The 14,943-nt window shown below is 28.7% G+C and overlaps 2 protein-coding genes across 3 annotated transcripts; both read right to left on the reverse strand.

Moving 5' to 3' along the window:
- Nucleotides 1-8: 8 nt before the first annotated feature.
- Nucleotides 9-9,447, reverse strand: LOC122711213 (transcription factor stalky-like). Its single transcript, XM_043929767.1, has 8 exons — nucleotides 8,965-9,447; nucleotides 7,966-8,121; nucleotides 6,880-7,334; nucleotides 6,223-6,469; nucleotides 5,186-5,371; nucleotides 4,870-5,119; nucleotides 4,583-4,782; nucleotides 9-4,495 (listed from the first exon to the last, which is right to left on the reverse strand). Exons 1-8 carry the CDS (start codon nucleotides 9,100-9,102, stop codon nucleotides 4,361-4,363), a joined length of 1,767 nt encoding a protein of 588 aa, XP_043785702.1. The 5' UTR covers nucleotides 9,103-9,447; the 3' UTR covers nucleotides 9-4,360.
- A 787-nt stretch (nucleotides 9,448-10,234) lies between these two features.
- Nucleotides 10,235-14,840, reverse strand: LOC122711097 (thioredoxin domain-containing protein 11). Of its 2 annotated transcripts, none has more exons than XM_043929530.1 (10): nucleotides 14,621-14,840; nucleotides 14,188-14,398; nucleotides 13,853-14,083; nucleotides 13,562-13,768; nucleotides 13,248-13,445; nucleotides 12,739-13,178; nucleotides 12,349-12,658; nucleotides 12,041-12,271; nucleotides 11,770-11,963; nucleotides 10,235-11,702 (listed from the first exon to the last, which is right to left on the reverse strand). In XM_043929530.1, exons 1-10 carry the CDS (start codon nucleotides 14,830-14,832, stop codon nucleotides 11,198-11,200), a joined length of 2,739 nt encoding a protein of 912 aa, XP_043785465.1. In that variant the 5' UTR covers nucleotides 14,833-14,840; the 3' UTR covers nucleotides 10,235-11,197. The 2 variants fall into 2 exon arrangements, with proteins under 2 accessions (XP_043785465.1, XP_043785466.1); XM_043929531.1 differs by lacking the exon at nucleotides 14,621-14,840 and adding an exon at nucleotides 14,477-14,531.
- Between the last annotated feature and the right edge of the window lie 103 nt (nucleotides 14,841-14,943).

Consider the following 14,943-nt stretch of genomic DNA (forward strand, 5'->3'; position numbering starts at 1 on the left):
CCAAAAAAAAAAAAAAAAAAAAAAAAAAAAAACAGCTTTCTTCTTCTTATCGTACGAAGATTTGTTCGTGATGACGAAGCATCTCGGGCTGATCTTGTCTACTTTCGATCCATAGCTTTAACTCCACTCCATTGTACACGATTACATATCCGGGATTACATCGCCGGTAATTAAGTTATAAAATCGCTATTTACTTTCTTTCTCTCTCTCTCTTTTTTCTTTTTGTACCGATTTAACAAGCGATTAAAAATCGAAGAAATATAAATTCGTAGAGGCACGTTTCGCAAGCTGAAGAGAAAAGCTGATGGATCGAAAATAAAAACGATTTTCGTTACAATAAATGTATCTATACTCGCGTGCACGTGAGCATCTGTATTCAACGAAATCTCCAGGTGAAGGCACCTAAAGCATTGACCGTCCGCATCTCGTACCGCATTAAAACCGAGTGTATCTCGCAGAAAAGGAGGGAATGACCATACGCGCAGTGCCTGATCATTACTAACTAACGTATGTTTGTATTGTTTTATTTCTCTTTTTTTTTTTACAAAAAAGAAGAAAAGAAAAAAAAAAAAAAAAAAGAAGAGAAAAGAAAAAAAGAGCGAAACTCGTATAAAGTAATGTAAGAAACAATAAATTAAGCCAGTCGTTGCCAAAAAATATGTCTTACATAAACGTTGGTGCAAAAAACGGTGAATACAATAAATTATAGTTTAAATAATTATTCAGGGAAGGATTGTTTGTGTAAAAATAGACGTACAAAACAGGGACGAAGGGGGAAGGGAGAAGGGGGGGGGGAATAGGGGTAATGGGACATGGGAGGGATTCGAAAGGGAAGATAACTAAATAATTTAATAATTAAGTAAGACAAATCTCGCCATCGGGGATTCCTTTAAGTAGTGTGGTTAAAACTCTTAACAGCTAAAGTCAAACGCGTAGAATACTGATACATAAAAAAAAAAAAAATCTATAAGAAGCCTCAGCTTTTTTTTCTTTTGTTCATTATTATTAAAAAAACGAACTTTGTCGAGTGGCGGTCTTGCAACTAAATCTTATTTAAAAAAAAATTTTATCATTAATGTTTAAATCAAATCGATATCAATAATATTTATATATATTTATATATATATATATAATAGCAATACTCGATTTCTCGATTCTAATAATTATAAAAAATATCTTCTAGTTTCAGAATTAGTAGAGAGCTCAAACCTAATTCTACTTACGCGTCTACGATGGTAATAATAATAATAATAATAATAATAATTATTATAATAATAATAATAATAATAATAATTAAAAAAAAAATATATAAGGATAGTTATGCTTTTCTGTTATTTAACAAGCTACCACGAGCTAAATATTTATAACTGAGAGAAAAAAAAATGCCTAACGAAGTAACTGTCCATTGCTTTCATTTTCTTTTATCAATGTTATTTCATAAATAAGTTCATTCTCTTCACGTATGGTACATTTAAAAATGGTATTCTACACTGTTCTGTCAACAGAATTTAAAAACTGGCAATCTATAGCTTGACCGAGAGAAGTCAAGCTCTGTGTACTTTATCAACCGATTAATTTTCGATTTCATTTCCTAGTTAAGATGTTAAGCCTAAATGTGTATCACGTATCTTTTAAATAAGTATTTTACTTAAAACAGAATATTTTTTTAACTATACATAGTCACAAGTTAAAATTATGCATTATATCTGGAAAAAAGACAATTAAATTTTGAATATTTTGATATTTACAAATTTGTTATACATGTAAATGTAAATTAAATATAAAACATAGTCATTTGTCGAGACTTATTTAAAAGATATGTTACCTGTTTGGGAAACAGGAAGTATATCAAATACGTACTAAATGGAAGGATCGTTTCGACGTACGAGAAAAAAGTTAAGCAATCTGTTATTTGGATCGCAATTATGTAAAATTTCTTCATAGTTTATGCCTCTTTCTCAAATAAATGATGTTATCAATGTAAAGATACCATTTTTTCAATGCTATTCATATTTATAAAATGAAAACAGATTACGATAGTTAAATAGAAAATGGTTACTGTTTACTCTTTTTGTTATGCGTTCTATTATTCATTAATAAAAATATTGAATGAAAATGTAAATATAATATTAATGTTTTAATTATAATATGCGTAAAAGAAATATTTTTTTATTATAATATTGAAAATAAGGAATAGCATTGATTGATGGTATCGTTTATACTCGTATATAAGTGTAAGAAAAAATGTATTTATGCAATATGTGTATGAGTGAAAGTGTAAAATGTATGTATCGCGCTTGTATGCGCGCGTGTATATATATTTATACGAGTGTGTTTATAAGGCTCCTTTGATAACGACTAAAACTAAGTTGCTCCATTAATTACTGTAAGTGAATTTAAAAATTCTATAAAGCAGTAGTATACCAAGAGATATCACTGATAAGAAAAGCTGTAAGAAGAGAAAGAAAAATAAAGAAGAAATATGTAAATGCTGTATATGAAGTTGTAAAAGAGAAAGATAAAATGTTAATTTTTATCGCATGCCCTTAACTATACTCTATGTTACATAGACTAAATCTATTTTTGGCAAAGTTGTTTAGGTATATAATGTTAGATATAACGATACATGAGTAGATGCACTGGCCATCGTATTATGTGGTATTTAGGGTTGCTTAATACCTGTTTATTAATGTGTGATCTGTACATTCTGGAAAAAAGAGATCAGTGATAACCCTTAGAAAGAAACGAATAATTTCGTTTATCTACACCAAAATATTTCTAATTTTCTTCTTTTCTTTTTTTGAATAGTATAAAAAAGAAATAAAATAAAGTGAATAGAGTTAAGGAAGAAATTTAAAAAGAGATTATGTGAATATATCTACAGCAATTATGGAGCAATAAAATTTGTTATTTTTAACGTCCGGCATATAAATGAATGTTATCTAAATATTAGTTCCTGAAATTCTTGTATGTTTAAATTGTCGTCGAGAGAGCACGCAAACGAGTATTGTATGACGACAATCTATCCTACGTACCATCGCGTTTTTTATTGCTTTCGGGGTCTTAGCTTATATGGTGGTGTGCTGCTTTGTCTATTAAGTACAAATTATTGATGACTGTATGAACAATCAAATAGCTTTCCAACACATAGAAAAAAAGGGGGGGAGAGGGGAGAACAAAATACATAAATGATAGAAAGAGTATTTAAATGTGTTTATACCGGCAGTCTCGTGCTCACGTAAAAAAGTAATCTACATCATCTAAATTAAGATTGTATCTGTAAGTAAATTATCTGCACTTCTTACTGCAATAAGAGCTAAAAAGGGAAGAGAAAGGAGATAAATTGTTGAAAGGCCACTAGAGTATGATGTTTAAAAATTATACTAAAATGTAATTTGACAAAGCTCAAATTACCGAGAACATATTATTTTCCCTTTATGATTCTAACTTTTTCTATATGATATTTTTTTTTTAATGAACATTTGTCACATCGTGCAACCGTTTTCTGTTCCATTAATATTTTCCTTTTTTCCAGTTTTAATTAAACAAATAATAAGTTTTCATTCGTTATTAAAATCAATTGAAAAATAGATTTTATTCACTAGTTAAGTTCGGTTGGGACGTTTTTTAATTTAAATATTACGCAAAACAAGATTATTTGCAATTGTAACATCACTGACAGCTAAAAGCCCGTGGAACAAAACGGTTAAATTTTGTTCACTAATCTTTTAGTGACAAATCATTTTTTTTTTTTTTGTTTCTTCTTTATTTCTAAGCCTTTCCGAACAGTAATCTAGCACCGTTCTAAAAACTTTCACTGGTGATTGACTTTCTTACATCACTAAGAAAACAGACAACGACCACCATTCCTTTTAATGCGTAAAATACGTGCGACACCGAAAGAACAATTTGCGCGTGTATGTACAACGATCGCCCGTCGCTCTCTATAGCTGCAAGCGTAGAAAATTTTGTATAAAAATATTCTTCGTATTCGTGTATATATATGTACATATTTTGAATAACCACGTAATTAATACTGCGTATTTAATATCATCGTTCCTTCGTGCGCTCTGCACCACGGGCTTGGTAGCTCAAGGGATAAATACACATCCCAATATTCTACCATCTCAAAATTCTCAAGACCGTGGAAAAGAGAAAAAGAGAAAAAAGGAGAGTCCAAAAAGAGGATCATGGACGACAGAGGCAGAAAAAAGAAGGAGAATAATCTCGTCTTTTACACCCTGTGTATCACCGGACAGACTATTCTGTCTAGAGATTCTTTGTTATGTATATATATATATATATATATATGTATATATATACCTATAGCAACGTCGTTCTAAAGCTGGTCAAAATGATTTCAGTGTGCTTCTTCGGATAATGACGTCGCAACTAAGTTTAATGGTACATCCGAGACGTTCTCTGCATCTCCTTCTTCTGTTTCTTCTATGTCCGTAGATAAATGACATTGTTCTCGTCCTTCTGCTTTCACATGCTATTATATATGAATATTAAAAGTTATTATTTACAGATTCATAATAACAAGATAACATCAATTAACATTGTTAAACTATTTACTTACATGCATCATGTAACTAGGTAAAGGAAGAGAATAATTAAGTTGAGCGGTAGGAGCTGGTGGATGAGCACCAGGTATACGTGGTGGTGTTAAGGCTGCCATCATTAAATGAGGCTGAATTTGTCGCCGAAGGGCTGCTAACATGTCTGCACTTTCTGCATCCATCTGTTCCGATTGTGGTACCAAAATTGAATCACCTTTTTCTAAAAAAAAAAAATTATTTTAATTTTATGATGTAAAAATAACAAAAATCAAAATATTTAAATGTTTTTTAAATTATGAGCACTTACTTCTATGCCTTGTTGGTTTTTCACCTTTAGGTCTACGTCTACGCGTGTGTATCGTATCCCTTCGCATGGTAACTGGACGATTTACTCCATGAAGTTTGTAATAAAGTCCGCAAGCATTACAAACCATTTCTCCTTTCATATTTCTTCTCCAAATAGTTGTAGTCATAGTGCCGCAATTTGTGCAAGACATATCAACCTTTTTCGCTATGTTACCACTATGTTGATCAAATTGTTGTTTTTGGTCCTCTACCTATGATGGCAAAATCAAACGTAACGTTTTATTTTGACGTCATAGGTTTCGTAACACCGATCGTACCTTCCCCTTCATTTTATTTGACCATGTTGTAAAATCTTGTGCTTGTTCTTCATTAGATTCATGTTGATAATTAACGACATCTGGACTCATGGGAGCTTTGCTAGGATAACTTTGTTTTCTACGACCCTTAGTTTCCTTTCGACCAACACTGGCAGGGCTAGACGGATTACTGTCCACAGACGTACCCTAAATAATTTAAAAAATTGTATCTTTATTATTGTTACATTTAAATTCATTCTGTAATTATTTCAACAGTGATTTTTATTCAATTACAAAAAATATTAATAGCTAAAAATTCTTTTAGAAAACAAATAGTTTGTTGAAGAGCTAATTCTTCGTAAATACCTATTATTAAGACAAAAAGCTAACAGAATAAAAAATAGTATAAAGAATAGTAAAATCTTATTTTTTATTATAGAAGAAATTGGAGAATTCCTCACACGGAACAATACGCGTTTAAAAATCTATAGAAACCTAACTTATCTGAACATCTGTTAACAGCGGGTTGACATGGTGGACTTAATGCTTATAGCTATCACAAAGAACTTCTCAGTTATCTATTATCTACAAGGCCTACCACGTTTCTCTTACCTGCAAGCAGATGGGACTTGAATAGTCCCAAAGGGATCCCTTGACACCTAAGGGTCACCTGACCTGTCTTCTTTTCTATACCTGCAGTTCTTTTCTGGTATTTGCTTTGAACAAACTGCAAGGACTTTCCATGGAAGAACTTTTATTTGCACGAAGATCAGGGTCAAAGGAGTATGAACATAAAAGAGAGTACAGATTTTCCGTTTTTCCATAAATCTCAGAATTTTGTTTGGAAGATACAACTTCGAAAAAAGAGTCAACTTTTACTACTGTTTCTATATTAACATTATATATTTTATTAATATTCAATTGTGATTTATCTCAAATACATTTAGAAAATCTTAAAGGGGAATTCAGAAAAATTCCTAATGATATTTTAAAACGCCCTCATCTTATCAAATACTGATAAAGATTTCAATTTAAATATTATTTTAAAATATACAAACCTTATTTTCTATACACGACACATTAGTACGGTTGCCGAGTAGAGAACAGTCGGGTATAGTGCGTTCAATTGTTGTTCCTTGAGTATCTCTGTAAAACCTAATTTGTGGTGATATTCTGTCAGAATCAATTGCAGTAATACCAATTTGCCTATTGTTGATTAAAGAACGCAACAAATTAGTTGCCTCGCCAGTGAATCCATTATTTAATTTGTCACCATTTGTCCTGGTAATCTCTAAACTCCTATTGCTACATGAAAAATGAAAACAAACATTATATTCAAATAATATACATATAATAATAAAAATACAAAAAGCAATCTAATAATTAATCAAATATACTGTTATCTTTAAAGTAACTGTTATCTTTAGAAGAAATGATTTGTTACAAACAAATTCTTTTAATAATTAAAAAATTTGCTTTATATGTATTAAACAAATAAAATTATATCACTAATCATTTGACTAATTTTATAAAAAAATAATATAAATTAACAATAAAAATCTATTTAAAGATTGAAATTGTATAAATAAATACAAATAGAAGAACAATTATATATGACTATTAATAACTATTTACTTTATTAATATTATATTTAATAAATTTTCTTTGTAAAATTTTTAAATGCAAAAGAAATATATAGAAAATTTTGTACTTACTTTGCTAATGCTTGCCATAATTTTGTTGTTTCCTGATCAATATTTGTATCTGAACAATTGCTTTCTGGTGTATCCATTCTATTCACTGGACTACGATTGGGGGTACTTGTTTTTGATTCCTCATAATTTGTTTCTACTTTCATTCTCTTATTAATGGTCATATCATAACCATTTTCTTCCCCCTCAGTATCTTGCTCATCCCGATCTTCTATTTCTAATCTATCTGGATCAGAACTATTTGAACATGTATCATCTTCTGGTTCACACTTAATGTTATCATGCTCAGGCATGTCATTGGTGCACAATTCCAAATGATGTGTTTGAGTCTGAGGTATAACGTTTTGATTAATGCTGGCCGGAGAGTTAGGCTCCTCATTGAACAATGTTTTGTTCAATTGGAGAAATGACTGTAGCGGACTTAATCCTGCTACTTTGGCAGTGGAGAAAGATTTTTTCTAAAACAAAACAAATCATTGTAAGTTTAAAATAAAAAATATAAAATTTTTGAAAATAAGCATAAATTAATAACATAATAGAAAAAAAAATTACATTTAAATTTAATTTTTATTAAATTTCTAATAAATAAACATTTATTGATATTTGTATAAATGTTCATTTATCATAAAAGATTATATATAATATTTTGATATTTGTACCTTGTACCTGTTTAGAATATATTCATAAGAAAATAATTAGTTATGCGCATTTTTTTTCTATTCTGTAATCATTATCAAATTGATAAGGTCAAAGTTGGCTGCATTAAAAGAAACCTTGAAGTATCTTATATAATTACTGATATATCAGGGCAGAGAAGCAAATAAATATCATCCTGTATGTATTAAACATGTGTTTAGAATATATGGAATAGGCATGTATTGAAGCACATTCTTATCTACAATCACATGTTGCACATTTTCAATTGCATCATTACTTAGAATGAAATGACTGCTCATTGATGTTACTGTGTTAAATTAATTCTAGCTCTTTAACCAGAAAATGATATGATTCATATTGTATGATGACCTACGTCAACAAATTCTAATATATCTTTTTTCATTGCATTTGAAAAAAATATTTAATGATTACCTGATCATCATGTGATGATAACTGCTTGGCATAATCCAGGTACTGTTTGAGTATGACATCAGATTTGTGTGACACTTCACGGAAGTTGTGCAGTACATCCAATTTATACACACATCGGTGACAAATGATTGGTGGTAAAGAATCTCCATCTTTTACCTGAATAAAATGTAATTACATCATTGTATTTTCAATTACTTAATACATAATTTTTTATACTTATAATATTAATTTTATTGAATAACTTTATATTATATTTATTTATTATTATAGATATTTTTTAAACAAGACTGATAACATTGACAATAAAATGCAATGTTATTACTATATGTTAAATTATATTTTCTTATCAATTATTTAAACTTGATTTCTACTATTAAAATAAAGATAGAGTTTTTTATAATGCAAATAAGAAAAATAGAGAAATGCAAAATTCATTCTAATATCTTAAAATAAAAATTTGAGATAAATAATATTAAAAATGAATAATTTTTTTAAGTAGGTTGGACGGAAGCAGAGCTTTCTTTCAAAGAAGAGAGTATGCCGTCTATGAGAACAAATAATAAATTATGAAGAGAAAAGAGAAATATATAGAATATAGTCAAATGTGACAGCGACTCGTGGAATCCGCGTGTGAAACCTGATAACAGGCCGTCTAAATAAGGAGCTGCTCCCCTCTCCGTGAGGTCTGTACAAGCGAGGAGTACAGCTTATCACTGCCATTTTAAATCCCCCGTGAGTCGGCTTATCTCGCGGACACATCTCTTGCCAAACTTTCTCCCGTGGCACGCGCACACACACACGCACCCTTGAGATAGTAAGAGAAATAGAGATAGAAGATGATATAGACAGAGACAAACGAAAGCGAGACGAAGAAAGAGAGATAGGATTGCGTGTAAAAGAGAGGGAGACACATTCACATTCAGAGAACCACAGATGGTCGCGTCTGATTTATCTTCGTCTCGGCACGAGGACCCGGTGAAAACTCCTGACGAGACTCACCGTAATCGAGAGGCACGTTAATATCTTATCGGCGAAATTTCGCTGGGCGCCTTCCTCTTCGAATATGGACAATTTGACACCGTCCGACGATAAACAAAGGCGACACAGCTCGTAGAACTTGGGCGGTACATCGAACATAATTGTGAGCTCCGGCTACGTTGCGCCTTGCGTAAAGCGCGAGTCATCAAGAGGTAGACTCTTTTCTTGGTCGACGTACTATCTTTCTCCACTGCCACTACGCGTTTAGCGACGAGGAAGGGTACGCGATCACTTATCACAGTCACCGCCGCGGCTCATTGTCAGCGGCACAGTACACACGGTCATACAGTTATACTTGTATATAGAATGGAGACTATAAAGAAATAAATGTTTCTTCAACTTCCTTTTTACAATCCTGCTCACTAGGAGGCGTTGACAATCATTTCTATCTTCAAGATTAGTGAAGAATCAGGTTCACAATCAAATGCTACGCCATCTCCTGCCTTTTTTCATTTGATCACCTGATTTTTATATGGCAGTTTATAATTTAAATTTTTTGAAATATATAATAATATATAAAGAATAATTTCAATATATATATAATTATTATTGTTTACATTATATAATTCATTAATTCTATTATTTTTTTGGCATTATTTTAACTTCTTTTATCCTAACAATTGATATTCATTCCAATTTTTAGATTGTTTTTACCTTTTTTATACCTATTTACCTTAACAAATATTTTTTTTGTTTTTGTAAAAAATTGTATTGTAAGATTGTAAATTTTTAAGAAATATATAATATATAAATATATAATAATAACATAAATAATAATGGTTATAATCAAGACTAAAAATGATAAATAATCTAATAAAATTATTATAATATAATATTTATATATTTATCTTCTTGTTTTTTTTTTTTTATAAAGAATTCAAAAATTAATTTTCAAAAAAGATTACATCATTAGTAAAAAATTTAATCAAAGTTAGATTACTTTATTTATCATTATTTTCATGGTGGAAATAATTGACAATTCTTTCAATGCCATACACTGTCATTGATCAAAGATCAGTAATTAAATCGATAGAAGAAACAAGTTTCTTATCACGTGTCATTTTACTAGGAATTTCATTACATCGAATAAGTAGCCCAACCCATAAATAAATCAGACAAACGAGGAGAATGACTAACGCAAGATTACGCGATCCATCGACCACTTTCGGCCCACGCTATTTTATCACATCTCTAATCCGATCTTCATACATATAAGGTTGTGATACGGCAATCAATAGATTCTAAGTTTTACGTTACGAATTCATTTTGATAAATATAATGTAAAAATATAATGAAATTTTCTAAAGGATTATAATTTTAAAAAAACAATTGTAATTTTTCTATTTTTTTTAATTAATTTATATCTTTATATATATATCAACATATATTTTTATTATTATTGCATATAACAATATTTACACGAATGTACAACACACATTTTTGCTAAATGTATGAGCAAATCACATATCAGATGAAGAATTAAATTATCTCTTTCTTTCTCTCTCTCTTTTTCACAAACATATACTTTAGAGAGCTAAAACTTAATTTAATTTTTTCTAAATCTTATAATTTAAAAAATAAATTTTAAAAATAAAGTTTGCAGCATGTATCATTTCTTTTTTTTTTTTTTTTTTTTTTTTTTTTTNTTTTTTTTTTTTTTTTATATTTCTAGTAGTATTACTTTTATTTCTCAGTTGCGGTATTAAACATCATGAATATTAATTAAAGATGAGTAATTCTAATGTATATACACTCCCTCTATAGAACCATGATGTATTGAAAAAAAATAATTATATCAATGACTTACTATCTTTACTTGAATAGTACATATAAATATTTTTTTCTTGCAAAATTGTTATAAAAATTTAAATAAAAAATTATAAATGTACATTTTTTACAAGAATATGATAAAAATTGTATATGATGTTATAATTTTTTGCACCATTTAATGGGGAATGTCTTGTATTAAAGTCATTTAAATATTTTTGAGTTATTTTTGTAAGTATATATTACAGAATATTTCTTTATAAATTATGATGCTTATTTATATATGATATATATAATTCAACTGAATATATTTTACATTTGTGAAATAAAATGATTTCTGAGGTATGTATTGTACATTTAGTACAATGTCATAAAAGAATTTAAATAACATAATATTCATTATAATATATCTATCTGTAAATTGATATCACAATTCGTTTTTAATATTTTTTTCAAAAACATTTTGTTCTTGAAAAAGATTTTCTACTTGACTATTATTACTATTTATTTTGCTATCTAATTCAAATGATCTAATATTTTTATAATATTTTCTATATTTTTTTCTAATTAATTTTACTTTATGTTGCTCCTCTTTGAGATCAATAGTAGAACCTAATATTAAATGTATATCTTTAATGTGTGCCAATTTTAGTAAAATAATTTTTTTTTTATTTCTAGCACTTATTCTTCCTAATAGACTAATATGCCTTATTAATTTTCGATAATCTCGAAGTAGTTGTTGAATAATATCTAAACACAGCCAACGAGTTCGAGCGATACATGCATCTGGAATTACACCAGCGGCTCCAGATTGACAAATATTTATAAGCGCTTCAATATGCGAATCTCCGTCCAAATTCGCTAAGATAAAATTTATAAGATTCGGAATAGTAATTGGCAGAGAAAACGGATATACCGTACTATCCTCTTTTCTAAAATGAATAAGATAAGAAAACTGTTATGGAATACAATTATGAATATTATAACAATTATAATTACCTTTTAGCAGGAAAGAAAAGAATAGACGGGAATCGATTCATGTTATATTCCCATGGTAAATCATTATTATCACCATCTACCCTTACGAATAAAAGATGATCCATTTTATGTAAATAATGAGCTACTGTCAAGTATACATAAAATATTGCACTACAAAATGCACAATAAGGAGAATGGTACATTACAACCACATCCTGAAAAATCAAGTTACAATATTATTCTTTATAATAAATTTCTTCATAATAAATTTGTATCTTTCTTTCCAATTTACCTTTGTTGAATCTAAAATAGTATTAAGAAAAGTTTCAGTTGTTAATTCTGGTATGCACACATTTTGTGCATCTTTTGTTTTACAATTAACTTTGGTCTTAAACTTTTGAACAAAACGTCTCGAATTATTAGAACGTAATGTACGTTGTAAAAAACCTTGAGTATAATTATTTATAAATTGTATAAGTGTATATCGACTAAAATCCTCCTGCATAACATATTGACTTTCATGCTAAAAGAAAAAAATTTGAATTAATATATTTAAGAATTAATAATATATCTAATATAAAAATATATTCAAATACTTACAGCAACATCTAATATAACAATAGCAGTTTTATCCTTCTTTTTTAAAAGATCTATGCCAAGAGCTTCCGCGAAATAATAATAATGTAAACTATCAATTGCTATTAGTGTCAACGTTTTGTTAGTTTTACATACTGATTTCGTTAAATTTATATTCGGATGTTCAAGTTTATCTCGCGGAAATATAGGTTGATGATATTTGTTTCCAGTTATCCATTTTTTACAGTTGAATTTTAAGCGTGCTTCTTTTATTGCATCCGCAGATTGTACGTCCTCTTCTTTTGTAATAAATGCCGATATTTTGTATTTTTGACTACAAAAATAAATATAATAATCAAATATTAATCAATATTAATCAAAAAATAATTTTAATAAAAATTTCAATAAAACTACCTTTTGGTTTTAAATCTTTCTTCATATTTTATTGTCATATGATCTTGATTACAACAAATTTCACGTTTCTGTTGTAAATTTTGTATAACTAAAAGTTTAAAAATATCTGAACTTTTGCAAACATGATCAAGTTTTTTAGAATTAAGTTTACAAATAGATGTTTCCATTTCTGCATTATCTAATATATTCTTTTTACACAAAAAACATTTATTCATTACGACATTAACACAACAACTATCATTAATCCATTTTTGAATCGAAATATTGTTAGTGGATTCATTTGTTTGATTTTTCATTTCCTTCAAATATTTTGCACATTGTTTATTTTGCTCCAAATGTTTTGCAATAGCAATACGTCGTTTAAAACTAAGACGCTCAATTATCTCTTTAGCTAAGACATTATCTGCACAATTATAATACTGCAGTCCAATTTCTCTGATCTAGAGAATCAATGTAATTCTTATTTCATATCTTTCAAATTCCACAATTGGCTTTGAAATTTTACGCACCAGATTGTAATTATAATTTTCAGGATGCAAAGGATTACGAGGTGTGAAGAGAAAAAGTACAGGTCCTTCTCTCAAATATGGTGCTAATGTTAGTGCTTTTACTCCAGGAGGTTGCAGCCACAGAACTGGTTGATGAATAGAACTGCTTATCCAATTTAATATGTTTTCGGAAGTCCATTCAGAATCTTCTGGATACCTCTACACATTTGAATTCTCAAACTCATTTAATTGTGCTATATATGCAAATGTTTTTGCTTTATGTATCCAATATGTTTACCATTATACAAATATAAAAATTTTTCTCATTTACTTACTAAAGAATCACTCCACATAAATAGATTTGCAGATGGAAATTTATAAATGTTATAATCTATTTCACTAGATAATGCATTAGTAACAATGGCAAAAACCAGTTCTCTATTAGGATCCTCTTCTAATGTTCGTAGAGCAGCTTTATAAAATTCTTTATAACCTGGAGTTTTATCTAATCGAGTAAAATTAAAATATCCTACTACTACAGCCTGTAATCATAACAAATAATTCTATTCTATATAAATAAAAATTTATCCTGCAATTCAAAATATAAATTATTTATTTATACTTACATCATAGTTAACACGTAAATTCATTAATTGTTCTTTATTTGTTACTCTAACAATGGGATTCATAATTGTATTAAGAAATTTTATCATGTATGGCCATGTACGTATACCTCTATATTCTATACCAGAATCTCTTGAAGGATAAAGCATTAATACTGGATAACTTTGTATTTTATTATATTGAGTTCTACATTCTGAGCTTGGATGCCAACAATTAATGGCAGCAAAAAAAATCTACAAATTAATAAAGATATTACATTTTACAGAATAATTTCATTATCTAATATAAAATATTCTATAATCTAACAAGCAATTATAGATTTAATTGTATTTAATACCTGTGAATGATAATATTGAGCAACCATTTCAAATTCTTGTCGTATAGTTTGACTTTCAGCATCCCATGGAGCATAATACATAACAAAACTGAAATCTGCTTCTGTAACTCTTTCTATCATAGCTCCTAAATGTCCTTTATAAAAATCTAAGACAACTGAGCTTTGATTAAAAAATGGTTTAGCTAATGGAGGTTTTGATACTTTGGGAGAACTGCAACAAAATAATGGTTGTATATAAAATACATGTAATAATAATGCATACAATATTTTATTAGTTAAAAATAAATACAATTTATTTTTATTTATAAAACTGTATTTTTAAATTATGGAACACCTGTTATAATATCAAAAAATCGTGTTATAATGAAAAAATAATATCATATTCGATATTAATAAATTTTATATTTAAAAGTTGCTATAACCTAAAACTTACGAACTATGTAGAGCAGCTAGAGTCGTAAAGATAATCGCAAGAAAAAATCGAATGATTTTTCTAGCGTATGAAAACATTTTGCTTGCCAATCTTTCTTCTATCGCAATCTTCTGATACGACTCTTTGGCCACGTCGTTACTTCCTGAGTCCGGTGTAGTCGTGTGCGAGTTATCACCATTTCTCGTGCTTGATTCAAGCTCTTCCTTCAACATTATCCGTTAAACGAAAATAAAATTAAAGAGAGAAAAATACCGTACATTAAAGCTTCGTCACACACTCGTTATTTACTTCGATGCTGTCTGTCCACTATCGCTTATTTAATT

The sequence above is a fragment of the Apis laboriosa genome, unplaced genomic scaffold, assembly GCF_014066325.1.
Source record: "Apis laboriosa isolate Shangri-la unplaced genomic scaffold, ASM1406632v1 scaffold16_cov148, whole genome shotgun sequence".
NCBI classification, from domain to species: Eukaryota; Metazoa; Arthropoda; class Insecta; order Hymenoptera; family Apidae; genus Apis; species Apis laboriosa.

Coding starts and splice junctions, on each gene's coding strand:
- LOC122711097 (XM_043929530.1), bottom strand. CDS start 14,832: ATGTTGAAGGAAGAGCTTGAATCAAGCACGAGAAATGGTGATAACTCG. Junction 13,769..13,852: donor ATTTACGTGTTAACTATGAT/GTAAGTATAAAT, acceptor TTATGATTACAG/GCTGTAGTAGTAGGATATTT. Junction 13,446..13,561: donor TTATGTGGAGTGATTCTTTA/GTAAGTAAATGA, acceptor TCAAATGTGTAG/AGGTATCCAGAAGATTCTGA.
- LOC122711213 (XM_043929767.1), bottom strand. CDS start 9,102: ATGTTCGATGTACCGCCCAAGTTCTACGAGCTGTGTCGCCTTTGTTTA. Junction 7,335..7,965: donor TATCATCACATGATGATCAG/GTAATCATTAAA, acceptor GTTTTGTTTTAG/AAAAAATCTTTCTCCACTGC. Junction 5,120..5,185: donor CAAATAAAATGAAGGGGAAG/GTACGATCGGTG, acceptor TTGCCATCATAG/GTAGAGGACCAAAAACAACA.